The sequence below is a fragment of the Narcine bancroftii genome, chromosome 13, assembly GCF_036971445.1.
Source record: "Narcine bancroftii isolate sNarBan1 chromosome 13, sNarBan1.hap1, whole genome shotgun sequence".
NCBI lineage: Eukaryota > Metazoa > Chordata > Chondrichthyes > Torpediniformes > Narcinidae > Narcine > Narcine bancroftii.
This window is the reverse complement of record NC_091481.1, coordinates 79,540,415-79,567,104: the sequence shown is the minus strand read 5'-3', so window position 1 is coordinate 79,567,104 and position 26,690 is coordinate 79,540,415. Positions and strand designations below refer to the sequence as shown.

Below are 26,690 nucleotides of genomic sequence, written 5' to 3'. Positions count from 1 at the left end.
CGGGGATTGGAGTCCGGGTCTGGGGAGTGGGGTCTGGGGATTGGAGTCCGGGTCTAGGGATTGGAGTCCGGTTCTAGGGACTGGAGTCCGGGTCTACGGATTGGAGTCCGGGTCTAGGGAGTGGAGTCCGGGTCCGGGGATTGGAGTCCTGGTCTAGGGAGTGGGGTCCGGGTCCGGGGATTGGAGTCCGGGTCTAGGGAGTGGGGTCCGGGTCCGGGTCTGGGGATTGGAGTCCGGGTCTAGGGAGTGGAGTCCGGGTCCGGGGATTGGACTCCGGGTCTAGGCAGTGGAGTCCGGGTCCAGGGAGTGGGGTCCGGGTCCGGGGATTGGAGTCCGGGTCTAGGGAGTGGGGTCCAGGTCCGGGTCTGGGGATTGGAGTCCGGGTCTGGGGAGTGGGGTCCGGGTCTGGGGATTGGAGTCCGGGTCTAGGGAGTGGAGTCCGGGTCCGGGGAGTGGGGTCCGGGTCTAGGGAGTGGAGTCCGGGTCCGGGGATTGGAGTCCGGGTCTAGGGAGTGGAGTCCGGGTCCGGGGATTGGAGTCCGGGTCTAGGGAGTGGAGTCCGGGTCCGGGGATTGGAGTCCGGGTCTGGGGATTGGAGTCCGGGTCTGGGGATTGGAGTCCGGGTCTAGGGAGTGGGGTCCGAGTCCGGGGATTGGAGTCCGAGTCTAGGGAGTGGAGTCTGGGTCCGGGGATTGGACTCCGGGTCTAGGCAGTGGAGTCTGGGACCGGGGATTGGAGTCCGGGTCTAGGGAGTGGGGTCCGGGTCCGGGGATTGGAGTCCGGGTCTAGGGAGTGGGGTCCGGGGATTGGAGTCCGGGTCTCGGGATTGGAGTCCGGGTCTAGGCAGTGGAGTCCGGGTCCGGGGATTGGAGTCCGGGTCTGGGGATTGGAGTCCGGGTCTGGGGATTGGAGTCCGGGTCCGGGGATTGGAGTCCGGGTCTAGGGAGTGGGGTCCGGGTCTAGGGATTGGAGTCCGGGTCCGGGGATTGGAGTCCGGGTCTAGGGAGTGGAGTCCGGGTCCGGGGATTGGAGTCCGGGTCTAGGGAGTGGAGTCCGGGTCCGGGGATTGGAGTCCGGGTCTGGGGATTGGAGTCCGGGTCTAGGGAGTGGGGTCCGAGTCCGGGGATTGGAGTCCGGGTCTAGGGAGTGGAGTCTGGGTCCGGGGATTGGACTCCGGGTCTAGGCAGTGGAGTCTGGGACCGGGGATTGGAGTCCGGGTCTAGGGAGTTGTGTCCGGGTCCGGGGATTGGAGTCCGAGTCTAGGGAGTGGGGTCCGGGTCCGGGGATTGGAGTCCGGGTCTGGGGAGTGGGGTCTGGGGATTGGAGTCCGGGTCTAGGGATTGGAGTCCGGTTCTAGGGATTGGAGTCCGGGTCTACGGATTGGAGTCCGGGTCTAGGGAGTGGAGTCCGGGTCCGGGGATTGGAGTCCGGGTCTAGGGAGTGGGGTCCGGGTCCGGGGATTGGAGTCCGGGTCTAGGGAGTGGGGTCCGGGTCCGGGTCTGGGGATTGGAGTCCGGGTCTAGGGAGTGGAGTCCGGGTCCGGGGATTGGACTCCGGGTCTAGGCAGTGGAGTCCGGGTCCAGGGAGTGGGGTCCGGGTCCGGGGATTGGAGTCCGGGTCTAGGGAGTGGGGTCCGGGTCCGGGTCTGGGGATTGGAGTCCGGGTCTGGGGAGTGGGGTCCGGGTCTGGGGATTGGAGTCCGGGTCTAGGGAGTGGAGTCCGGGTCTGGGGAGTGGGGTCCGGGTCTAGGGAGTGGAGTCCGGGTCCGGGGATTGGAGTCCGGGTCTAGGGAGTGGAGTCCGGGTCCGGGGATTGGAGTCCGGGTCTAGGGAGTGGAGTCCGGGTCCGGGGATTGGAGTCCGGGTCTGGGGATTGGAGTCCGGGTCTGGGGATTGGAGTCCGGGTCTAGGGAGTGGGGTCCGATTCCGGGGATTGGAGTCCGAGTCTAGGGAGTGGAGTCTGGGTCCGGGGATTGGACTCCGGGTCTAGGCAGTGGAGTCTGGGACCGGGGATTGGAGTCCGGGTCTAGGGAGTGGGGTCCGGGTCCGGGGATTGGAGTCCGGGTCTAGGGAGTGGGGTCCGGGGATTGGAGTCCGGGTCTCGGGATTGGAGTTCGGGTCTAGGCAGTGGAGTCCGGGTCCGGGGATTGGAGTCCGGGTCTAGGCAGTGGAGTCCGGGTCCGGGGATTGGAGTCCGGGTCTGGGGAGTGGGGTCTGGAGATTGGAGTCCGGGTCTAGGGATTGGAGTCCGGTTCTCGGGATTGGAGTCCGGGTCTACGGATTGGAGTCCGGGTCTAGGGAGTGGAGTCCGGGTCCGGGGATTGGAGTCCGGGTCTAGGGAGTGGGGTCCGGGTCCGGGGATTGGAGTCGGGGTCTAGGGAGTGGGGTCCGGGTCCGGGTCTGGGGATTGGAGTCCGGGTCTAGGGAGTGGAGTCCGGGTCCGGGGAGTGGAGTCCGGGTCCGGGGATTGGACTCCGGGTCCAGGGAGTGGGGTCCGGGTCCGGGGATTGGAGTCCGGGTCTAGGGAGTGGGGTCCGGGTCCGTGTCTGGGGATTGGAGTCCGGGTCTGGGGAGTGGGGTCCGGGTCTGGGGATTGGAGTCCGGGTCTAGGGAGTGGAGTCCGGGTCCGGGGATTGGAGTCCGGGTCTAGGGAGTGGGGTCCGGGTCTAGGGATTGGAGTCCGGGTCCGGGGATTGGAGTCCGGGTCTAGGGAGTGGAGTCCGGGTCCGGGGATTGGAGTCCGGGTCTAGGGAGTGGAGTCCGGGTCCGGGGATTGGAGTCCGGGTCTAGGGAGTGGAGTCCGGGTCCGGGGATTGGAGTCCGGGTCTAGGGAGTGGAGTCCGGGTCCGGGGATTGGAGTCCGGGTCTGGGGATTGGAGTCCGGGTCTGGGGATTGGAGTCCGGGTCTAGGGAGTGGAGTCCGGGTCCGGGGATTGGAGTCCGGGTCTAGGGAGTGGAGTCCGGGTCCGGGGATTGGAGTCCGGGTCTAGGGAGTGGAGTCCGGGTCCGGGGAGTGGAGTCCGGGTCCGGGGATTGGAGTCCGGGTCTAGGGAGTGGAGTCCGGGTCCGGGGATTGGAGTCCGGGTCTGGGGATTGGAGTCCGGGTCTGGGGATTGGAGTCCGGGTCTAGGGAGTGGAGTCCGGGTCCGGGGATTGGAGTCCGGGTCTAGGGAGTGGAGTCCGGGTCCGGGGATTGGAGTCCGGGTCTAGGGAGTGGAGTCCGGGTCCGGGGATTGGAGTCCGGGTCTAGGGAGTGGAGTCCGGGTCCGGGGATTGGAGTCCGGGTCTAGGGAGTGGAGTCCGGGTCCGGGGATTGGAGTCCGGGTCTGGGGATTGGAGTCCGGGTCTGGGGATTGGAGTCCGGGTCTAGGGAGTGGAGTCCGGGTCCGGGGATTGGAGTCCGGGTCTAGGGAGTGGAGTCCGGGTCCGGGGATTGGAGTCCGGGTCCGGGGATTGGAGTCCGGGTCTAGGGAGTGGAGTCCGGGTCCGGGGATTGGAGTCCGGGTCTGGGGATTGGAGTCCGGGTCTGGGGATTGGAGTCCGGGTCTGGGGAACCGAACGGCGGCAAATTCCCGCAGCGAAGAAACTTCCAACCAATCGCAGTCCAGAGCGGCGAGCGTTGACGTCACGATGCTTCCGGGTGAAAGGTTACGCCTGGCAACTTCCGGTTTCCATTTCTTTTGCACATCGCTCGTGAGGTGGGAAAACTGCGGAAAATTCAAACAAGATGGTGAGGGGGAGACTGGGGGAGGGGAGGGAGGGGGGAGGGATTGATGGGGGTCTTTGGGAATGAGGGAGGGAGGAGGGCAGAAGGAGGTGGAGGAGGTTGGGGAGGGAATGGAGGAGGGAGGAGAGGGTGAAGGATGTAGGAGGGATGGAGGGAGGAGAGGGTGGAGGTGGGAGGAGAGGGTGATGTAGGAGGGATGGAGGAGGAGAGGGTGAAGGATGTAGGAGGGATGGAGGTGGAGAGGGTGGAGGGAGGAGAGGGTGGAGGATGGAGGAGGAGAGGGTGAAGGATGTAGGAGGGATGGAGGTGGAGAGGGTGGAGGATGGAGGAGGAGAGGGTGAAGGATGTAGGAGGGATGGAGGTGGAGAGGGTGGAGGGAGGAGAGGGTGGAGGATGGAGGAGGAGAGGGTGAAGGATGTAGGAGGGATGGAGGTGGAGAGGGTGGAGGATGTAGGAGGGATGGAGGTGGAGAGGGTGGAGGGAGGAGAGGGTGGAGGGAGGAGAGGGTGGAGGATGGAGGAGGGAGAGGATGAAGGGTGGAGGATGTTGGGGAGGTGGAGAGGGAGAGGGTGGGAGGGGGAGGTTGTTTGGAGTGAATGGGAGGGTGGAGATGCAAAGGGTTGGGGGGGTGGGGGTTTCGAAGGCTCAGCGCCAACCTGTGGATGGACTAAATCAGTGACTATTACCCTTGTCCATTCCTTCCTGTTTCAGTCACACACCATCCTACTTGTGCAGCCCACAAAACGGCCAGAGGGCAGGACTTACGCAGATTATGAATCTGTCAATGAATGTATGGAAGGTATGGTGGGTGCCTCATGTACATACTAATTTCATCTGCTCTGTGAAGGAAGACATTATGGGTGAAGTCAGGCGATCATTTCACCACTATGGCAAGTTCCAACCTTTTGCCAGGGCCAGCAAATGTCCTTGTTTTCCTCCTCAAAGCAGATCTTTCAGTGGATTCAGCACGCTTGTCTGGTCTCTCCACGTGTGGTCAGCAGCCGACAGGCTGAAGCAGGGGAGTGGGCTCTGCTCGCTGGTGATCAGTTTTGAATGTAATTATTGAATAAACAAGAAAGACAAAACTTGGTGGGTGCTGGATATCCATTCATTTAGACAGCAGCACTCCAGATAGCTGATACTGCTCCAGTCGTCAATCGGAAATGTTTTCCTTCTGACTTCTGTCACAAAATTTGTTGTTTTCTGGCAGTATCACAGCAGCATGTTTCAAGAATAAATAAATAGAGCAAGAAAATTGGAGAGAGTGTGGTTCATTGTCCATTCAGGAATCTGACGGTGGAGGGAAAGAAGCCGTCCTTGTGCCACTGGGTGTTTGTCTTCAGGCTCCTGCACTTCCTTCCTAACGGTAGCAGAAGAGGGGATGGACTGGATGCTGGGGAATCTTGAGGATAGTTGCTTTCTTAGCACACCACCTCACGGATAAATGGTGAATGGGGTGAAGGCTGGTCACAGGCTGACTTAGCAACCCTATGGAGTTTTTTCTCCTGTACTATGCATTGGCAACTCTGTCCCAGTGATGCTAATTGACGAGCTGAGTATCTCCAGCATTTTTTTTGGAATTGAAAATATATTAAAATAACTTTTGAAACGTAACTTCTTACATTAAATGCAACTATCTATCTAGCCTTTCGAGCTCGTTTATCATATTTTTTTCAGTCTTGCATTGTGGTAATTTAATTTATTCTTTGGCTTGGCTTCGTGGACGAAGATTTATGGAGGGGGTAAAAAGTCCACGTCAGCTGCAGGCTCGTTTGTGGCTGACAAGTCCGATGCGGGACAGGCAGACACGGTTGCAGGGGAAAATTGGTGGGTTGGGGTTGGGTGTTGGGTTTTTCCTCCTTTGCCTTTTGTCAGTGAGGTGGGCTCTGCGGTCTTCTTCAAAGGAGGTTGCTGTCCGCCGAACTGTGAGGCGCCAAGATGCACGGTTGGAGGCGAGATCAGCCCACTGGCAGTGGTCAATGGGGCAGGCACCAAGAGATTTCTTTAGGCAGTCCTTGTACCTTTTCTTTGGTGCACCTCTGTCACGGTGGCCAGTGGAGAGCTCGCCATATAACACGATCTTGGGAAGGCGATGGTCCTCCATTCTGGAGACATGACCCATCCAGCGCAGCTGGATCTTCAGCAGCGTGGACTCGATGCTGTCGACCTCTGCCATCTCGAGTACTTCGACGTTAGGGATTTAATTTATACACTTGTTATATCTTGTGTATCAGTGTGGCTGCCACAAGTAAGAATTTGTACTTTTGTATATGACAATAAACTCATCGGTGGAGTATTGGACACTTTTACAAACACCATCCTCGTGCTGTTTAAAGTAACGTGGAGTTAAACGGGGAAATCTGCAGACACCATGATTGAAGTTTGCACTGAAATGCTGGGTAAACTCTGCAAGTCACGCAGTGTTCTTTGTAAGGCCAAGATGACCAACGTTTCTGACCAGAGCCCTTCATCAAAGTACAACTCAAAAGCAGGCAGATGAATAAAATGGGGGGGGGGGGGGGGAAGGCTCACTGTTAACAGGTGGATATGGGTGGGAGGACAGAAAAGAAAGCTGAGAAGTGATGGGGTGATGTGGGTGACTCTCTGACTGGGGAGGGAAAGGGGTGGAGGTAAGATCGAGGGAGTGGCCATTATTTGTGTGGTAATGTTCCTTGGTCATGTTGCAGTTTTCAGTGATTTTTCTGCGGCTCAGCATTATTTTCTTGCCCTCTCCTGCCGCCTGCAGTGAAACCTTTCCCCATGGAGAAAACTAGTGAGCTGGGAGTGTCTGCTAACTCCGCCACGAGATTGTAGGGAGGGCCAGCAACGTTTGACCCAAGTTCGGCAGCATTGCTAATGTATGAAATGTGCAAACTTCAAACTAAATGACAAATGCATTGAGATGGCATTTTGTTCCACCCAGGCGTCTGTAAAATGTTTGAAGAACATTTGAAGAGGATGAACCCAAACAGTCCGTCCATCACATATGACATTAGCCAGCTGTTTGACTTCATCGATGACCTTGCTGACCTGAGCTGCCTTGTGTAAGTTGTTGCTGTTTGTTGCCCTGTATCTGGGCCATTCACCATACTTGAGTAGAGTGCAGAGCACAGCTCAACAAAAATATTCAAACAGTGTTATCTTTAATAGCGTGGGGTCCGTTCAAGAACCTGTGACTGGGGAAAGGACTCCTTGAATCTGGAGCTTCAAGTTTGAGTATCTTCTGCAGGGGAGTTGGGGTGAGGTTTGCTTTTAAATACGGCTGCTGCTTGTCTGAGGCAGTGAAAAACCTGTACGCCAAGAGGTTCTTGCCCTTCCCACCAGGAAACGTCCTAAAAATCAAAGCAACTACTGACGCTGGAATTCCAAAATGAAACACTCGGGTCGGGCAGCTTCTGTGGGAAGTGTATAAACACGACGCTGGAGAAACTCAGCAAGTTGAAGATACAGAACCAACGTTTTGGGCTTGAGCCCTTCATCATTGAAACGTTGGTTCTGTATCTTTATCGATGCTATATAAAGGACTCAGCCACGTTTCTCCAACCACAGTGTCCGCAGACTTTCATGTTTTACATCTGTAGGAGGAGCATGATCAAGACTGAGTTCTAAGGAGCAATTTTTTTTTAGGATTATGAATACTTTGAGGTTTTTAAAGTTTGTTTTCTGGGTGTGAGCATTGTTGAAAGATGCGTTGATTGCCCTTTGAGAATTGGTGGGAGCTGTTTTCTTCAACCACTGTAGATCTTCCAGTGAAGGTCTCCCAGAGTGAGGTGGGGGGGGTGGGGGGGGGGGAGCGTCTCAACTCAGTGGTGAGAATGGACCTATGATGTATGTAAAAACACAATGCTGGAAAAACTCAGCAGGTCAGTGTACTTTCTGATACATAACCAACGTTTCGGGCTTGAGTCCTTCAAGTATGAGCAGAATACTTGAAGGGCTCAAGCAGACACTGAGCAAAATGGTAGGAGGGGAGGAGCACAGGCTCACAGGCAGGAGGGACCATCCTCCATTTTATGTGTGGTCTTGGTTTGACAGTGCATGAGGCCGTGGACTGACATGTCAGACGTATCCATTGGAGGAGCAACGCCCAATTTTCTATCTGGGCACTCTCCAGACAGACTTTTCCGGTTTCTGCTAGACCACTCCCATTCTCCTTCTCTTCCCCCATCCGTCTCCACCAGTTTTCTCCCCTCTCCATTCACAGAACTATCCCCTCTGCCCCCCCCCCCCCCCATTGTCTGCTGGTGGGCCCTCCCTCCTTTATCTACCTATTGCCTCCTGCCTGTGGGACTGTGCCCTGCCCCTACCCCACCATTTTGTTCAGGTGCCGCCTACATTTTGCTCCTACCTTAATGAAGGGCTCAAGCCCAATTGTTAGTTATGCCCCTTTATCTTTGCTAAATAAAGGACACTGTTTGACCTGCTGAGTTTCTTCAACCTTGTGCTTTTCAGTCAAGGTGTGTGCAGACTTTCAGGTTTTGCAACCTGTGATATATTGCACGTTGAGTGTGGCCTAGCAGGGAGGCTACAATTGGTGCTGTTGTGGCCTTGCTTGAGTAGATGGGGGTTGGAGATGCTAATGGTGTAGCCTGGGTCAGCTGCTGCCATGTGCATTGAACCAACACTGAACCTGCTACTGATGCAGGGAGTGACCTCTCAGACAAGTGGATAGGATACCTATCGCATGGGCTGCATTGTCCTGTTCTCTTCCTCCCCCCCCCCCCCCCCCCACCTCTTTGGGGTGTCAGGACGCAAGTCATTTGCTGCTCCGGATTCCTTGTTTTAGTCAAATTTTGTGGCTGGTCCATAGAAACATAGACAATAGGTGCAGGAGGAGGCCATTCGACCCTTCAAGCCTACACTGCCATTCAATGTGATCATGGCTGATCAGTACCCGGTTCCTTAGCCACAAGGGCCAAATCTAACCTACTCTTAAATATTGACAAGGAACCGGCCTCAACTACTTCCTGTGGCAAAGAATTCCACAGATCCACCACCCTCTGAGGGAAGAAATTTTTCCTCATCTCAGTCCTAAAAAACTGCCCCCATATCCTTCAACTGTGACCCCGGTTCTGGTTTTTTCCCAGCATTGGAAACAACTTACCTGCGTCTAGTCTGTCTAAACCCTTAAGAATTTGATATGTTTCTACAAGATCCCCCCTCAATCTTCTAAATTCCAGAGAATAGAAGCCTAGTCTATCCAACCTTTCTTCATATGCAAGTCCTTCCATCCCTGCTATCAGTCCAGTGAACCTTCCTCACCATGGTTAATATCACTGAAAGTGGGAGGGTCTCTCGACGATCTTTGTGCGAATGTACAGCAAGAGGAGCAGCTAGTTCTGAGAACCGATCTCCGCCCCTACAATCAGGCGTATGAGCCTTCAGAGTTGCCTGGTGCTGCCATTTCTCTACAGTGCGTGGAGGTGGCTCAAGGCTAATATCTGAGATTGTGTGGGTGAGGTGGGCTGATGGTCATTCTCAAGTGAGAGCTGTGGCAGTTGGGTCATGGAAGTAAGGACTGGCCTTGTGTAGACCAATGTAGATTGATCACTTTTACTTAACGTCCACGTGTCCCTTGTTCCTTTGTGAAAGAATGCTGAGAGGGTTGGTTGTAAATACTTAGAGAAGGGAGGGGCCCCATGAAGTGTGTTGCCTCGAATAAATTTACACTAGGCTCAAGTTCCCTAGACTCAAGAACAATGCCAGGGAAAGGGGGCGGATCTCTGAATTATGGCGGGGTACACAACCCCATGTGTTAATAGGTTCAGGGAGGGGGCTCCTTCATCCTCTAGTGCGGTGACAGACCTCCCACAGGCCTGTGTATCAAATAAAGTGGTCCTCTTTACAATGTGGTCCTGAAATTTTTTCTAAGACATGATCTTTGAGGTGAGATCATTTATTTGGCTTGCAGCAATAATCAGAGTGTGGTGGTTTTATCAGACAGGAAAATGGATCAAAGGCTTGTTCTGGCTTCACTGTGTCTCAGACCAGCTCCTATTTCTTCCTGTGACAAAGCACTGAAACTAACTTTGTCTCTTGTTCTCCAGTTACCGAGCAGACACGCAGACGTACCAGCCTTACAACAAAGACTGGCTGAAGGAGAAGATCTACATCCTGCTCCGCCGACAGGCCCAGCAGGCGGGGAAGTAGCCATTGGCTTGGGCTCGGCGGATCAGTGCTCGAAGAGCCTGGTTGCACCAACCTTTGTGTTTTTTTTTGTAGTTCACAGATGTTCTTTCTCAGGTCTTTGGTGCTCCTGAGTCTGCCAATTCTAGACCTGCAGTATTTTTGTAGAAATAATTTTGGATCATTTAGCCCCTCCCCACCCCTCCAACCATTGGAAGCTTTTTTTTTAAAAGAAAAAAAAATCACGCATTGGTGTTTTAAAACGAAAACCTCATCAAATACAATGAAGGGCCCTGCCTTGTTTTTGCGGCCGTCCGAGATTCTGGTTGAGAGATCTGAACCATTGCCTGCTTTCTTTCATCGGGACCCTGATACAATCTTCTTGCTAGTTGTTCAGAGCTGCTGGCGACTAAACTAGTTGTATGAGGTTTAGCAAACACTTGTCTCTGTAATGTCTTGCTCGTACATCAGCCAGAGGTGGTTGTGACTGTTTTGAAAGAAATGCATTTCCTGGAACGCAAATCAGTTTGGAGGCGCACGGCCTTTCTGGCCGATGGTCTGGTTTTCCAGTAGTTTGGTTTTGCTCTATCTGGTTATGTTTATGATTTTTGTTTGCAGATTAAAGATGTTTTAATATTAAAACCTAACTGGCTTTCATTTTACTTTACGGTGAGGGGGGGGTTTCTTGCCCCTTCCACTAAGTTCCTCATTAGACACAGTTCCTTCTTTCCAATAGGATTGGGATAGGTTGTTATTGATGATGTACGTACAAGCCTTTCCTAGAGCGGAGAATGAAAGTGGGTGAAAGCTTCCTTGGATGGCATCGGATGTGAGGGAGAGAAATTGGTTAGCATCCATAGGAACATAGGAAGCAGGAACAGGAGTAGGCCAAAAATGGCCCATCGAGCCTGCTCCGCTATTCAATACGATCATGGCTGATCTCGTTTATGACCTAACTCCACGTACCTGCCGTCTCCCCATATCCCCTAATTCCACGAGGGGTTTGTTTCTACAATCTACACCTTAATGCAGTGGTTCTCAACCTCTTTCTTTCTACCCAGATTCCACCTTAAGTAATCCCTTTCTAACCATAGAGCACCTAGAGCATCCTATGCCAGAGGTACTCTGTAGTTAGTAAGGGATTACTTCAGGTGATATGTGAGTCGAAAATAAAGTTGCGAACCACTGCCTTAGTGTGTTTGCTTCGATGGGTAGAGCACATGTCTTCAGGGAACTAGATGTGTCCTTCACTCAATTTGTAGGCATGGTTAAATCACAACACTGAAATAATAGTCCAAACAGTCAACGTCATGTTTAATGAAACAAAATCCTGTATACCTTCAAAGAGAACTACAGGCTTTGTGCTTACAGCACCAGTGGGCTTTCACCTAACTTTATAAAACGCTTTACCCACAAACAAAACCACAACTCGATAAAATTGCTCATGTATTTAACTCTTGTTCATCACTGAGGGAATGAATCTGATCAGAGAGGGATCTCCACTCTCCTGTGTTACTCTTCTCCAACAGAAAGGTCGAAACTGTGTGCAATATTTGGACAAATATCTGTCTACAAACGAAAACTTTTGGCAAAATATTTTAAAATAACCATTCTGATTGGAATTTTCTGGTAACCTGTGAGCTATCTTTCGGATTTGTAGCTAAAACGAAAATACCAATGTACAAATACAAAATTAAGAAACATCTGGTGCACACGTCGCTTCCAATTTAGGTCTCGGGTATGATAAATGTTAGGATTTGTGCAACAGTGGAAACTTTTTTAGTTTGTGTAAATTGGTGAACAAAGACTTTGTCTATAGATGATACTTGCTGGCACCCGATGATACTGTCATGGCTTTTAATAGACATTCTCATTTTACTATGGACCATGGCTACGATCAAGCAAGTGTGAGAGTGCATGGTGCTGTTCTGAAGCTTAAATGTGTTTCCAATTTTGTGTGGATGAAATATTCTACCAACGCTCTGCCCCTTTACTCAGTGTGAACATCTGAAATGCTTCATCTGCACCCCATGGCTTGTCATCTAAAGGATTAATGTCAGGTAGGTACACATCTTGGCATATATAATACAACCATTGAGCTCAGAAGCTGACTGGTTATATTTCCAGCATGGACTGTGGTTAATATTTTCTTTGCGGCGCCCTACCATTGAAAACGGTGGCGATGATGTTCCTTTTTGATTTTGTTTTCTGTACATATAAGGTTTATTATTGAATACCACACAGCTATGCTGTTCTCCAAATGTAAAAAGTTAGCTTTAGTTGGTTGCATTTGAAGAGTTGATCCCACTCCAAGATGCAAGCCTAAGGCTAGGGCACTGAGAATTCTTTTCAGGACAGCCACCTTTAAACAGTTTAAAATGGCTCAGCGCAGGGTTGACCCAAGGAATCTGTGATTGTCCTTGATTAAAAAACCATCAGCTGTCAGAACTGACTCTAAACATGGAGATACAAGAGAGAGCAGGGGTACGCCCTTGCATCGGAGGCTGCACTGCTGTTTAAAACAATTCTATCTTCCTCAATCTGCCAAAAATGCCCATTGGAAACAAAAGCCAAAGAGTGAAAATAACTCGTTTTCTGGCTCAGTTAAAACTGGAATGCTCAGTACCTTTGACTAAAAGAAAGTAGTGTTGGTTGTTGGTGTCTTTAGTGTGTGGATGTTGTACATCTTGCAGTCTGGACTGAATAATATTAATGCTGATCAGCAGTGGACATCATTCCCAACTGTCCTGTTCACCCCTCCCATAGCTTTATATCTACCTCTGCTCTTTATAGTGTGGAGACATTCTGCCAATCGGTCAGGTTGAAGACCACAGCGGTTTCCTCTGGTTCCTCTTTGATCTCAACTTTCAAACGTATTCTCGATCGCTTCATCTCTGCCTGCCTTTCTTGCTCCTCTTGTTGTCTGTGGCATTTCATGTGAGCATTTCGACTTTTCACTTTATCAAATACTCTAAAAATAAATGTGTGCATAGTCAGGAGAAATATCCATGGCATATTAGGCTGTTCTTTAATGGCCAGTTATTGTTACATCATCAAGATAATAAGAATGCATGTCCCAAAAGTTAAATAAATGGGACCCAACAGTATCAGACAGATGTTTTCGCTGTAAGAAGGAACGGGAACAACAGTACATGCAATTTGGGCATGTGAAAAAGTGGAAAAGTTTTGGGAAGATCTAAACCGGTATTAAATAAAATCACAAAAAGCAACATTCCAACAAATCCAGAGATCTTTCTTCTAAGTAATATAAGAAGTAAAGAATTAGGCCTCAAACTGGATGAAGCGCAAAAAAGATTTATTGTGATAGCCTTAGCTGTAGCAAAAAAAATGTCAACTTGGAATCAGAAGAGAGCCTGAGAGTACAGCAATGGTACATGGAAATGAATAAATGTATTCCATTGGAAAAAATAACATAATTTAAAAAATAAACACAATATTTGAACAAATTTGGGAACCGTACATGGAACACAACAGAGAGGTCCTACCGCGGACCCCCACCACCTAAAATGATAGAATGAGAAGAAGACGAAATGAACTGACCCAGTGTGTAAAAGTAGAGGACACAAATTTCTTGTTTATTTTCATTGTGTGATGACATTGCTTAATGGGTTTATTGTATATGTTGAAACTTTAATGGGTTTGGAAGGGGGTGCGAGGGAGGGAAGGGAGGGGGGGAAAAAGGGGAGAAAATGACACTATATTCAAGAGGGAAATGTTTGTGTGTATTTTGATTAATATGGTTCATAGTGTGAAAAATAAAATATTTTAAAAAAGATAATGAGAATGCCACTCCACAATTGAGACCACCGATGGGTGAGTGAGTTCCGGATGGTATAATAGCACAGGCCACTTTGTCTTCTTAAGTCTCCGTCCACACTGTGATCCTTGGTGTTGCTTCATGAAAAGGGGATAATGGCCAAAACCTATATTGCTTCTCCATCATGGCTTTACTGTCCACTGGCATACAGTGAATGACAAATCCAGAAATGCACAGTGGTACAGAGTACAGGTAGTCCTCGACTTGCCTTCTGACTGTCCAGCTGAATCTTGAAATGGATGCAAATTGAATCTGTTTTCTCGTTTGGCAAATACAACATGGCAGCCACCGAGGCCAGCCCTCGCAAGTTGTTGGCCACTCCTGCCCTAGGTAGGCACCTACTTTCACCCCAAAAGCATAATTTTTATATTTACATACTTTTTCTTCATTTAAATTTATACAGTACTATTTTTGGTTGTACGAACAGATGGTCCTAAAGTCGCTTCTGTTGCAAGTCGGGGACTACATGTAGTCCCAGTTCGTCACGTCGAATCGGCTTTTTTCGAGTTAACAGAAATTCAAATTCTTAATCGCATAACAATGGACAATGAAGATTTTGCTTTTGACCACTTTGGGTGTATTTTATGTATTTTGGGCTATTGATTGTGAAATTCACCTGAAAACTTTCCTATCACGTACCTTTTTTTAGATGTAACTTATTTTTGTGATTTCCTGTCATTTTTTTTTTAAACTTCTTCAAGCACACAAAACATTAAGTGCAACACGTCAATTCATTTTCTGCATTTGCACTTGAACTTGTTCTCTACTGATCTTGGTGCCGTCGGTAATAAACAGGGTGAAAGGTTTCACTAGGGCAGTGCGACCATGGAAAAGCGGTATCAGGAATCCATCGATGCTGGGCACTGACACAAGAGGCATCAGATGCTGAGTACAAACGAAAATCAGCAGCGAAACATGTTTAGGTCGGTCGAACTAACGCAACGTCGTTATGCGATTAAACGTGCTAAATTCAACAAAAGTTAATGTTTTTATCCATGAGGAAATCTGAGATTATCTTTGTTCAGCTTGAAGTGATATATCGTAATTCCCTTTTTTTCCAGAAAGCAAACCTTTTGCAAAAATGTGCTGTCCAGTGTAATCAGTCTTATCAGAAAAAAGCTCAAAGATCACTGGTTACCACTAAATTTGTCATTATAGAGCAGTATAGCCAAAGGAAGAGATGGCAGTTTCATTAGTTCCAACAGGAACTAACAGGCCAGATTGAGCAGACTGTTGCCACATTAACTATGCTGGCAAACATAGAGCCCCAGATCTCTGCCCTGAGCAGCACCATAGGTCTGTTTCTGTTTCCAGAAATATACCTGGATTACTGCAAGCAATTTTGAAGAGAAAGTGCTGATGTTGGAGAGGGTTCAGAGGAGGTTCACGAGGATGAAAGGGTCATCGTGAGGAGTGTTTGACAGCTCTTGACCTGAATCATTGGAATTTAAGAGAAGGATGGGGAAACTCATTGAAACATTTCTAATGTTGGGAGGTGCGGACAGAGGAGATAGAGAATGGTGGTTCCCCATGGTGGGAGAGTCCAGGACAAGAGGGCACGACTTCAGGATTGAAGGGCGTCCGCTTAGATCGGAGATATGGAGGATTCCTTCAGCCAGAGAGTGGTAAATCTGGAATTTGTTGCCACAGGCAGTTGTGGAGGCCGGGTCGTTGGGTCTATTAAAGACGGTGATCGATAGGTTCTTGATTAGCCAGGGCATCCAAGGTTATGGGGAGAAGGCCGGGAAGTGGGGCTGAGTTGGAAAATGGATCCGCTCAAGATTAAATGGCGGGGAAGACTCGATGGACTGAATGGCCTATTTCTGCTCCTATGTCTTATAGTCTTCAGTTTGGTTACATTTCTATCGTCATAAATATCTGAAGCAGACAGTGGAGTTGCTTCCCATTTGTTTGGCAAAATCTCCCAGTTATATAAGCATGCAATTATATAATTAGCATCAAGAAAGCTGTGATGCAGTAGTTCACCATGGTTACAGTAGTTAACATCTTCACTTCATTTTCCTGAAATCAAGTGAATCTTTTCTGATGAAGTACATTGGGGAAAGATGTAGGTGACTGGATGGAAAACTGGGTGTCCTGAGATCATGAAAGGAACCTTGTTTGCTGGTGTATAAGACAAAACTTGAAACACCCCAAAACCAGGAGTCATCTTGCATGCCAAGTGTAAAATCCGAACCTTGACGGCGAGTCTCAGAGCTCCCCTGCGGAATCCATTTGCCCAGTCCAACGGCCGTTGGCTCTGTACAGGCTTTAAGTGGCCTGTTAAAGGAGCTGACGGTTAAATATGCTAATAACATTTCAACTTTTACTGGGTAACTTGCTTTCAAAATATTGTGATAGCATAGGTCCACTAGTCAGTGGTAGGTGCCAGACTTGGGTAGTCTTATACAGTGAGTATAGCTCAATCCCTACTTCGTAACTGGAAATTCTGGGGTTCATCTTAGACAAGAGTCATCTGAAGTGCTAACATGTATGGTACTTTATAAATAAGTTACTTTAACAATTAATCAGAAAAATAATAGATTAAAACAGTGCCATTTTGATTAGACCACAACACTCACACACGTTCTACCTACTTCGTGCATTCTTTACAAGGGAAGTTGCCCATACTGAATTTCTTCTCATTCTTTTCTGGGACTGCGGCTTGACAGTGAATGGATGGGCAGAAGCCGGATTTAGCTCGGGCCACTTTCTTCTTTGGGTTTTCCCTGTTCACTCTGCTCTGGGAAGGGGTGCCCATGTCCTGGGAAGGCAGGAGTAACTGAGGGTGGAAAGCACAGATGAAAAAGGACAATTTTTTCTGCTAAAATATTACTTAACATTATCATCCACAGAGCTACTTTGACTAAAAGTAAAGGGAAAACTATGGGAGCAGAAACATGGACCTTTCACTTGTTTCTTCAGTTCTTTGCCCAATTTCCCATCATGTGCCTTCAGTGTTTCTTTCACACTTTCTACAGGTCTCAAGACTGCAAGACACAGTTATTAGAAAAATAAAGGAATTAAGGGTTTTAGGAACGGGCGGGTAAGTGGGGAAGAGTCCATGGCCAGATCAGCCGTGATCTCGTTGAATGGCAAAGCAGGCTCTACAGGTCAGATGGCCTCCTGATGAACCTTTTAACATTTAACCCACATTAGGTCCATGTCCTTCTCTGCCTAGACTCTCTTAAATGTCCAGATGCCTCTTAAATGTTGTTCAGCCTGGATCATAAACTCAAAAAGTATTGAGAAGGGCTTTTACCCAGAGGTGAGTGAGTGGTGCCCAAGAGTTGAGCAGAAATCCAAATGTGACGACCTGCAAATGGAGATGCAAGGCACTTATTAAATTTTCCAGTGTTACTGAGTAGCTGAATGGTGAGGAATAGAGTTCTACAGATAGAAACAGGCCATTTGGCCCATTTTGTTTTCTGCCTACAAAGTATGAAGCAGTTGTTAGAAGAGCTTGCTGATCCCAGCTAAATAGCAGGAACAATACAATTGGGCTCCTCCTCAGTGACCCCTCTGGACTTGAATATCTGTGAATTCCGGTGCCTTTTTAAAGGAGAATATTTTTAAAGTACATTCTAAATCTTAATACAAAATTAACAATGCCTATGCAGAAAGGCAGGAATGAAAAGGGTGAATGTTACAATTTCCAACAGGGTGATGGAACTCTTCAGTTGGTCCCGCTCATTCACACTTGACATTTTGAAGAAATGCTTGTTAATTAAGTCCATGTTTTGATACATCATGAGCATCTGTTGGCTTTTCAGACAAACCTGCTGAGCAGCAACTGAGGAGGAGAGGGCTGCAATGGAGGAGAACAGATGCGAACGGAATCTTTCACTACCCCTCATTTTGGGTCATGCGTGTAGAACAAGTGCTTGACGCCAGACTTGCCTGATGCCAGCACAGTCAGAAGGTAAACGGGATCTGCTTCGACGTCACACTGCATTGCACGCTGACTCAACAACTCTTTCATCTTGTGGTCATGTGCACTGCTTGACCAAGGCACCAGTACTGTGTAGTAACCAATTATGGGATGTGTTGGTCTTAGATCATGGGATATCAATGTCCTTCCTTGTGTGTTTAAGCCTGAAGCATTTGTTCCATCAGTAGTGCTGTTCTAATTCAACACTTAAGAATATTACGCTGTGATTAGTTAATACCTCTTTTGCTGAACCAACTTGTAAATTATAATTACAGATCTTTAAACTGCTTTAATGCTGAATAGGATCAGCATTGTGAGTCTGACAAGGTGACTGCACAGCTGTTTAAAGCTGTGCATTTCCAGAACAGTTTTGATATGTTTAGACTGCCCTCCCACTAGCCTGAAGAAGCATATATATGTAAATAACAGTATTTCTAACCAGCTTTTTCAACTCTTTTGTGTCTCCAGTACTGTCCGTTTCATGGTTTACCTCCTCTTTCTCAAGCAGGTGTGTTCTTTTCCACTCAAACTTCAGCTGTTTCTTCCAGGTATAGTAATATTCCACGCACTGAGCCACAGTCTTGAGTTTTATCTGTAAAAACAGCAGTCCCATGAATGCAGTCGCTGTGATTTGTCTCTGGGAAACTGCGGATTAATGCAATGCACAAATTTACAAATCAGAACCTGACATTTCTTAATTTAGTTAGTGGACTAAATTCGGCCCTGGAATCTGTACCAAGTACACTTACCAATATTAAATGTAATATTAATATTTAATACTACCTGTAAATTAAAATGTTTTAGCTCTTCACATCAAGTGATGTTGTCGAACCTGATGTCAGTGTTAGATGGGCCCCAGAGGAGTTTAAGCTGAAAAGGCTGCACTTTCCTCGTGGAATTTAATTTCTTAATTTGCACAAAATTATTGTGTTCTCATAAGAGAAATGCAGCAAGGAAAAGGCCCTTTGGAGCACAAATCCAAATCAGCCAACAACTACCCATTTACGTTAATCCTATATGATCCTTTTGATTATAGTCTCATCACTTTCTCCCTCCTCAGCGCCACCCCCCTCCCCCACCCCCAGTTCTACCAATCACATCCACACAAGGGACAACTTGTAGTAATCCAATTAACCCACCAGCCCACGTGGGAAGAAACCCACGTGGTGGCAGAGAAAATGTGCACACTCCACCAGACAGCAGGCAAGGCTGAGATAGAACTCTTGTCTCTGGGCTTGAGGCCGCAGTGCTAATAGCAGTGGCCCTGCGTCACCCCGTCTGCACTGACCATCTGAGCCTCTACTCCCTGCCTGCTTTGCCCCATGATCATTGGGAACTTGTATTTTACAGCTGTGGATGCAGAATTAAATTGTATCTACACCAGCCACCCAAGTTCAAAGTAACACCCTGTGTTAGTTCATCTCCGGGTCGAGCAGCATCGGCGGGAGGAAAAGAATGACTGCCATTTCAAGCCGAAACCCTCTGTGAGCAGTCCCTTTTCTGAGTTCCTTCAGCAGATTGGGTTTGGCTTCAGATCCCAGCGTCTGCAGTCTCTCATGTGTCATCCTGTAGTAGTTTCATGGCATCAGCCCTCCTGTTTTCAGAACAGCCCTCTTTGCTTCAAGCTCAGGAACTGGACAAGGGCAACCCATCCTCATTTCACTGAGGAACTTCCAGCAATGAGAAAGTTCAAGTTTATTATCATCTGATCGTGCAAGTACAGCCTGACGAACAGAGTTCTCCAGTCCTCGGTGCAAAAATATGCCAACACACAGCGAGGCATAACACAGACAAACGATACACATGCATTAAGTGTGTGTTCAGCATTCTCATTGCCAGTGGGAAGAAGCTGTCTCACAGCTTGGTGGTGCTGGTTCTCGTATTCCCGTATCTTTCCTGATGGGAGCAGCTGGAAGATGCTGTGTGCGGGGCTTTAGGAGTCCTCACCGATTTTTGTGAGCCCTCTTCAAACCATTCTTGTGTACTGTGGATTGACCACCAATCCAATGTTCCACAGCAGGGGTGGCTAAGCTTTTAATTTTTAATTTAGACATACAGCATGGTATCAGGCCATTTCAGCCCACCAGTCTGTGCCGTCGAATTGACCTACACCCCCGCCCGGTACGTACTCGTGGGCCGAAATGACTGTTACGTGAGAAACTGTGTGTCCATCTTAAGTAGACTCCAAGGAATTTGCTCTCTACTCTCTCCATTACTGAGCTATTAATGTGTGGTGGAGGGTCAATATTTTTATTAACATTGAAATTTCACATCCAAAAATATAGAGTACATATGGATATGTTATTCAAAAAGATACATTATACTTAAATCAAATAATTTCATCCAAAGTACTCCAAACAGATAATATTGTATTGATACCAAGAAAGAAGCTGTTTGGCCAAAAAAAGACAGAATTCTTATCAGATTGATAAATTACCTCATTAGTCAACATTTCTACCTTCATAACAAATCAAATATTATAAAAGTAATTCAAAAAAGGTCCCCACAGTGTTTGAAAATTTACATTCAAATCGGAAACTGAGCATCTAATCTTCTTTAAATTTAAACATGACGTGACGTCATGTAGCCATTGACCATGAGTAGGTGGGGTCACGTCCCTCCGTCTGAGCAACACTGCCCGCCTAGCCAGAAGAAAAGTAAAAGCTAATACACATAGATCATATGCTGTTAACTTTATGCCACCCTCTCCAACAATACCAAATAAAGCAGTTAGGGGATTTGGTTTCAAATTAACCTTTTTTTAAAAAGTGCAGAGAAAGTTTGAAATACTTTGTTCCAATATTTCTCAAGACGCTTGCATGTCCAGAACATATGAATTAACAAAGCATTTCCATCAATGCATTTTATCACAACGTGGAGATAATATCCACATAAAAACTCTTGTCTCTGGGCTTGAGGCCACAGTGCTAATAGCAGTGGCACTGCGTCACCCCGTCTGCACTGACCAGCTGAGCCTCTACCTGACTCTGGAAATGTGAGCCCGTTTCTGGCTCTTGAAGTCCTCAATCATCTCCTTCGTCTTGTCTACATTGAGAATGAGTTTGTTCTTCTCACACCATTATCATGAGATTTACCACCTCTTCTCATCATTGTTGCGGATAAGGCTAATTAGTATTGTCATCTGCAACCTTTAGGACGCTGTTGGCGATGGATCTGGCGATGCAGTCAGGGGTCAGTAGCATGAGCAAGTGCGTGATGAGCACGTAGCCCTGAGGTGCGCCAGTCTTCAGTGTGACGGTACTCGCTCGGCGTTCTCCTGCCGACCAGGACAGACTGTGGTCTTTCCCTTAGGAAGTCCAGAATCCAGTAAGAGAGAGGGGTGTTAGTCCTATCGAGGACAGCTTTTTCATCAGCCTCAGGGGAATGATTGTTTTAAACACCAAGTTGAACAGCAACCTAGTGTATGGAGCTTTGTTCTCCAGGTGGGTCATGATGGATTGGAGGAGCAAGGCTATAGGATCATCAGTGGATCAGTTCCATCTGTAGGAAAATTGAAACGGGGCCAGTGTCATCGTTGATTTTGACTCGTAAGGTTGCCTTTTGGACTGTTATGGTCTTGATCCTTTGCCACCTGTTGCCGGTGTACCCACGCTTTGCCTTCCAGATTGCCTTGGCTGATCGTACTGCCATTTTATCCCCTATCCTGAAGGCATCATCACAAGCTATGAGAAGGACTCAGACCTCTGCATGCAACTCTAGTTTCTGGTTAGCTTTGGTTGTGAAAGCATTTGATCTTGGTGACATCTGTAATGCAATTGCTGAGCCTGCACACTTGATGTTTACATGGCTGTTTTAGGGGCCCACCTCCCTGAAACAGCTCCAGTCAGTGGTCTTACAGCAGCTATGTAGCATGGGTGTGCCCCCCCCCCCCTCCAAACCCCTGGCAAGGGATAGAATTTATTGTAGAATAAACTACCCTGTGGAATGGGAAAGCTGCTAAACTGGAAGAATAAAAGCCAAAAATAATTTTTTAATCAGAACTCATAATGTATCCAGATGTTCAAATCCAGCAGCGTGGTCCATTCCCAAACCCAAGCTCCACAAATGTAGTCATTCAACCACTGAAAGAAACATCATGAAAATACCATCACTGCCACACTACCCTCTTTGGTCACTAGGTGGTAGGAGCAAACCATTTATTGACGTGAAGCACTTGCAGGGATTCTCTAGATCAAGTATCCAAAGTTATAGTGGAACACAGAAATACTGAAGGAACTCAGCAGGTCCTGCAGCGCTCATAGAAGGTAAAGATATCTAACAGACGCTTCAGGCCTGAGGCTGCGAGACCTGCTGAGTTCCTCCAGCATTTCTGTGTTTCCACTATAGTCGAAGTGTCTGCAAACTTTTGCGTTTCACTCCATCTACAGCGAGCAGGCGTCAAACCAGTTACTGGGTTAGACTCTAATGTTGTCTTTACAAATATGGAAACCTATCCTGAGATATTTGTCTTTGAGAAGTGTTGTATATCCTGGAAATCTTTTTCCTCTTTCCCCTTCAGTTATAGAACCATAGAGCACTACAGCAGAGTAAATACTGGCCCTTCAGCCCTCGATGTTGTGCCGACCCATATATTGCTTTTAAAAACCAAAGATAAGCGTATACAGAGCCGTTGTCATACCCACACTCCTGTTCGGCTCCGAATCATGGGTCCTCTACCGGCACCACCTACGGCTCCTAGAACGCTTCCACCAGCGTTGTCTCCGCTCCATCCTCAACATCCATTGGAGCGCTTACATCCCTAACGTCGAAGTACTCGAGATGGCAGAGGTCGACAGCATCGAGTCCACGCTGCTGAAGATCCAGCTGCGCTGGATGGGTCACGTCTCCAGAATGGAGGACCATCGCCTTCCCAAGATCCTGTTATATGGCGAGCTCTCCACTGGCCACCGTGACAGAGGTGCACCAAAGAAAAGGTACAAGGACTGCCTAAAGAAATCTCTTGGTGCCTGCCCCATTGACCACCGCCAGTGGGCTGATAACGCCTCAAACCGTGCATCTTGGCGCCTCACAGTTTGGCGGGCAGCAACCTCCTTTGAAGAAGACCGCAGAGCCCACCTCACTGACAAAAGGCAAAGGAGGAAAAACCCAACACCCAACCCCAACCCACCAATTTTCCCCTGCAGCCGCTGCAATCGTGTCTGCCTGTCCCGCATCGGACTTGTCAGCCACAAACGAACCTGCAGCTGACGTGGACTTTTTACCCCCCCATAAATCTTCGTCCGCGAAGCCAAGCCAAAGAAACCCTCCCTACCCTGTAACCCTCTTTTTCTTTCATGCATATGCCTAAGAGTCTCTTAAGTACCCCTAATGTTTCAGCCTCCACCACCATCCCTGGCAAGTATTCCAGCAGCCACAACTCTCTCTGCAAAAAAAAACATTCCCGATGTCTCCCCTAAACTTCCCTCCCTTAACTTTTACAGATGTCCTCTAGTGTTTGCTGTTCCTGCCCTGGGAAATGGGTACTGGCTGCCCACCCTATCTATGCCTCTCATAATCTTGTAGACTGTTATCAAGTCTCCTCTTACCTCTCTACGCTGTAAAGAGAAATGTCCCAGCTCTGCCAACCTTGCCTCATAAGATATTTTCCAATCCAGGCAACGTCCTGGTAAATTTCCATGGGTTCCGCATCCTTCCTATAATGAGGAGTGACAGGGTCTCGACCTGAAATGTCCACTTATTCTTTTTGCCTCCACGGATGCCGGTTGACTTGAGGATGGATGTACTGGCTATGGTGGTGGTGCAGAGGAGGTTCACCAGGGTTGATTCCAGGGTGTGGGGGGGGGGGTGGAGGAGGGGGCAATTAGCCTATGAGGAAAGAATATCGTCAGGGACTGTTCTCGTTGGAATTTAGAAGAATGAGAGGGAATCTGACAGATGTAGGTAAGTTGTTTCCATTGGTGGGGAAACCAGAACTAAGAGACATAGCTTCAAGATTCAGGGTAGATAATTTTGGATGGGAATGAGGGGGAGCTGCTTTTCCCAGAGGGTGGTACATCTATGGATTTCACTGCCCATTGAAGCAGTGGAGGAAATCTCAGTAAATCTATTTAAGATAAGTTTGGATAGATTTTTACATAGTAGGGGAAAATAAAGGATATGGGGAAAAGGCAGGTAGGTGGAGACGAGCCCATCATCAGATTGAATGCCAGAGTAGGCTCGACGGGCCGGATGACCGACTCCTGCTCCTAGTTCTTATAACTTGCTGAGTTGTTCCAGTGTTGTTTTTGTTCTAAATTCTAGCATCTTCAATCTTGTTTGTTCTCACCTCGGCGCTTTCAATTCCGTTGACTTGAAGAGCGCTGAAAGAGCAGGAGCGAAGTACAACCAGAGCCCACTGTGCTGTTGACCAGACACCCCAGAGACTGTGCACACTGATGTGCACAATGTTCCACAACTGATGTTGATGACATGAATTTCAGGGGCACAGTTGTGCTGCTATTCTGTCTGGGGATGAATTTCTATGTAAGCTTTAAAAGTTGTGAGGACTCCAGTGTACTGTTAGAAATAGACTTAACATTGCTAAATAATCAGATTAATGGTGCAGCTGGGGAATGTTTCTCTCTCCTGGGACCTGGGTTTATGTCCTACCAACATCGATAGGCTGATTCTTCTTCGCAGGGGGGGCACGAAGCTCTCCAGCCAACCTTTCTCCCCATCCACACTAATCCCATACAGTCCCTATCTTTGTATGCTTTGCATATTTCACTGCCTGTCCAAATATCTTATGAAGACAATGATCCCACCAATCTGTTATGGACAACAAATTACAACAGCAAGCTGAAAAGCTGTGTCAGAAGGCCAATGTTATGCTAATCGTGGGGGATTTTAACCTGCGAGTAGACTGGGAAATCCACATTTGGACTGGATATCAAGAGAGAGAATCTGTAGAATGTCTTCAAAATGGTTTCTTAGAACGGCTTGTGGCTGAGGCAACCAGGGAAGTGGCAATTTGGAATTGGGTATTGTATAATGAACCAGAGTTAATCGGAGAGATGAAGGTCAGGGAATTCCTAGGAGGCAGTGATCATAGTCTTAAAGAATATCATTGCAGTTTGAGAGAGAGAGAGAAAAAAACTAAAACCAGAAGTATCAACATACCAGTAGAACAAAGGGGGTGGCGGAGGTTTGAGAGAGAAACTGGCAAACGTTCACTGGAAAGGCACACTAGCCAGGAGGATGGTAGAGCAGCAATGGTGAGAAATAAGGGAAGTGCAGGACAAAAGATGTATTTGAATGAAAAAAATGACTGATAAGAGTCAAAGCCAAAGTGACGGCAAAAGGGGATACGTGGAAGCAAAGAATTAGTGGGAAGATGAGAGGACTAGGAAGCTTTTCAAAACATACAAGGTTATTAGGAAGGAAAAGATGAGCTTTGAAGGGGCTAGCGAATAATATCAAAAAAAAGATACTGAAAGCTTTTAAGTATATTAAGAATAAAAAAGAAGCAAGAGTAAATAGAGGACCAATAGAAAATGGTGCTTGAGATGGTAGAGGAACTGAATGAGTAGTCTGCACCATGGAAGACATTGACAGTATATCGGACTTTCAAGGGCATCAGGGAAGAGGGGTAAGTGAAGTCACAATCACTAGAGAGAAAGTGCCTGGATGGTCTTAGGGTAGATAAGTCTCCAGGACCAGAAAGAATGCATTCTCAGATTCCAAAAGGAAATAGCTATAAAGATTGTGGAGGCAATGGCCATGATCTTCCAAGAATTAAAGGATTCTGGCATGGTTTCAAAGGACTGGAAAATTGCAAAGGTTGCTCCCGCTATTTAAAAAGGGAGAGGGTCAGCAGGAAGGAAATTATAGACCTGTATGCCTAACGTTGGTGGTTGGGAGGTTGTGAGTGGATTGTCAAGGATGAGGTTAGGGAGTACCTGCATGTCAAGATTGGCTAAAGTCAGCGTGCTTTCTTCAAGGGAAAATCTTACCAACTTACTGAAATTTTTCTTAGGGAGTCACAAAGAGGCTGGACGAAGGACACGCACTGGATGTTGTATATTTGGACTTTCCAAAGGCCCTCACATGAGGTTGCTTCACAAAAAGAGAGCTCATGAAATTACAGGAAAGATACTAGTGTGGGTAGAGCATTGGCTGACCAGCAGGAAACAGGGAGCGGTCGTGGTTGACTCCAGTTACCAGTGGAGTGCACGTTAATGATTTGGATTGCGGAATAAATGGCACTGTGGCTAAGTTTGCAGATGATACAAAGATAGGTGGAGGGGGAGGTAGTGAGGAGGAACCAGAGAGGCTGCAGAGACGGAAAGATTAGGAAAAGAAATGGCACTTGAGCTACAATGTTGGAAAGTTGGCATATTGGTAGAAGGAATAAAAGGGCAGAATATTATTTGGATGGGAAGAAAATTAAAAATTCAGAGGTGCAAAGGTCTTTGGGAATCTTTATGCAGGTTGAGTTGAGAGTGAAGAAGGTGAATGAATTCATTTCTAAAGGAATAGGATACAAGAGCAGGGATGTGATGCTTTGTGAGGCATCGGTGAGGCCTCACTTAGATACAGTTTTGGGTTCCTTATTTAAGGAAGGATGTGCTGGGATTGGAGAGCGTTCACAGAAGATTTTCAAGAATCATTCCTAGAATGAAGGGAGTAACGTATGAGGAACGTTTGATGGCTCTTAGACTGTACTCCTTGCAATTCAGAAGATTCGAATATTGAAAGGCCTGGACAGAGTCGATTGTTTCCCCACTGTAGAGGAGTCGAGGACACAACTTTAGGATTGAAGGGCGCCCATTTAAAACAGATGCGTAGAAATTTCTTGAGCCAGAGATGGGGGGGATGGGGGGGAAGAACCTCTGGAATTTGCTACTATGGGCGGCTGTGGAGGCCAGGTCGTTGGATGCATAGTGTGATAGCTATCTGAATACTCAGGCTATCAAATGTTAAGGGGAGAAGGCTGGAGAGTGGGGCTGAATGGGAGAACAGATCAGTTCATGATGAAATGGCAGAGCCACTTCAATGGGCCAAATGGCCTACTTCTGCTCCTATATCTTATGGCCTTATCTCCTCTGACAGTGAGTTCTGGATATCAAT

The 26,690-nt window shown here is 47.8% G+C and overlaps 2 protein-coding genes across 12 annotated transcripts in view; one reads left to right on the top strand and one right to left on the bottom strand.

Annotated features, from left to right (window-relative positions):
- The first annotated feature begins 3,630 nt into the window (after nucleotides 1-3,630).
- On the top strand, nucleotides 3,631-10,494 carry erh (ERH mRNA splicing and mitosis factor). Its single transcript, XM_069907637.1, has 4 exons — nucleotides 3,631-3,729; nucleotides 4,438-4,525; nucleotides 6,650-6,770; nucleotides 9,774-10,494. The coding sequence occupies exons 1-4, from the start codon at nucleotides 3,727-3,729 to the stop codon at nucleotides 9,874-9,876; spliced, it is 315 nt and encodes a 104-aa protein (XP_069763738.1). The 5' UTR covers nucleotides 3,631-3,726; the 3' UTR covers nucleotides 9,877-10,494.
- Nucleotides 10,495-11,149: 655 nt separating this feature from the next.
- The window catches only part of LOC138748123 (zinc finger protein 541-like), a 63,012-nt gene continuing 47,471 nt past the window's right edge, over nucleotides 11,150-26,690 (bottom strand). For 10 of the 11 annotated variants that reach the window (XM_069907819.1, XM_069907818.1, XM_069907816.1 and 7 more), the window contains 3 exons: nucleotides 18,061-18,213; nucleotides 16,288-16,472; nucleotides 11,150-12,823 (listed from right to left, as the gene is read on the bottom strand). In XM_069907819.1, the coding sequence (XP_069763920.1) occupies nucleotides 12,640-12,823; nucleotides 16,288-16,472; nucleotides 18,061-18,213 (522 nt within the window). In that variant the 3' untranslated portion in view covers nucleotides 11,150-12,639. The remainder of the gene's footprint in view (nucleotides 12,824-16,287; nucleotides 16,473-18,060; nucleotides 18,214-26,690) is intronic. The other variant, XM_069907821.1, reaches the window with a different exon arrangement.

What these genes read in the sequence shown, in the direction of transcription:
- erh (XM_069907637.1), top strand. An exon ending in TGTCAATGAATGTATGGAAG is followed by an intron (nt 4,526 to 6,649) that starts GTATGGTGGGTG and finishes TGTTCCACCCAG; the next exon opens with GCGTCTGTAAAATGTTTGAA. An exon ending in GCTGACCTGAGCTGCCTTGT is followed by an intron (nt 6,771 to 9,773) that starts GTAAGTTGTTGC and finishes CTTGTTCTCCAG; the next exon opens with TTACCGAGCAGACACGCAGA.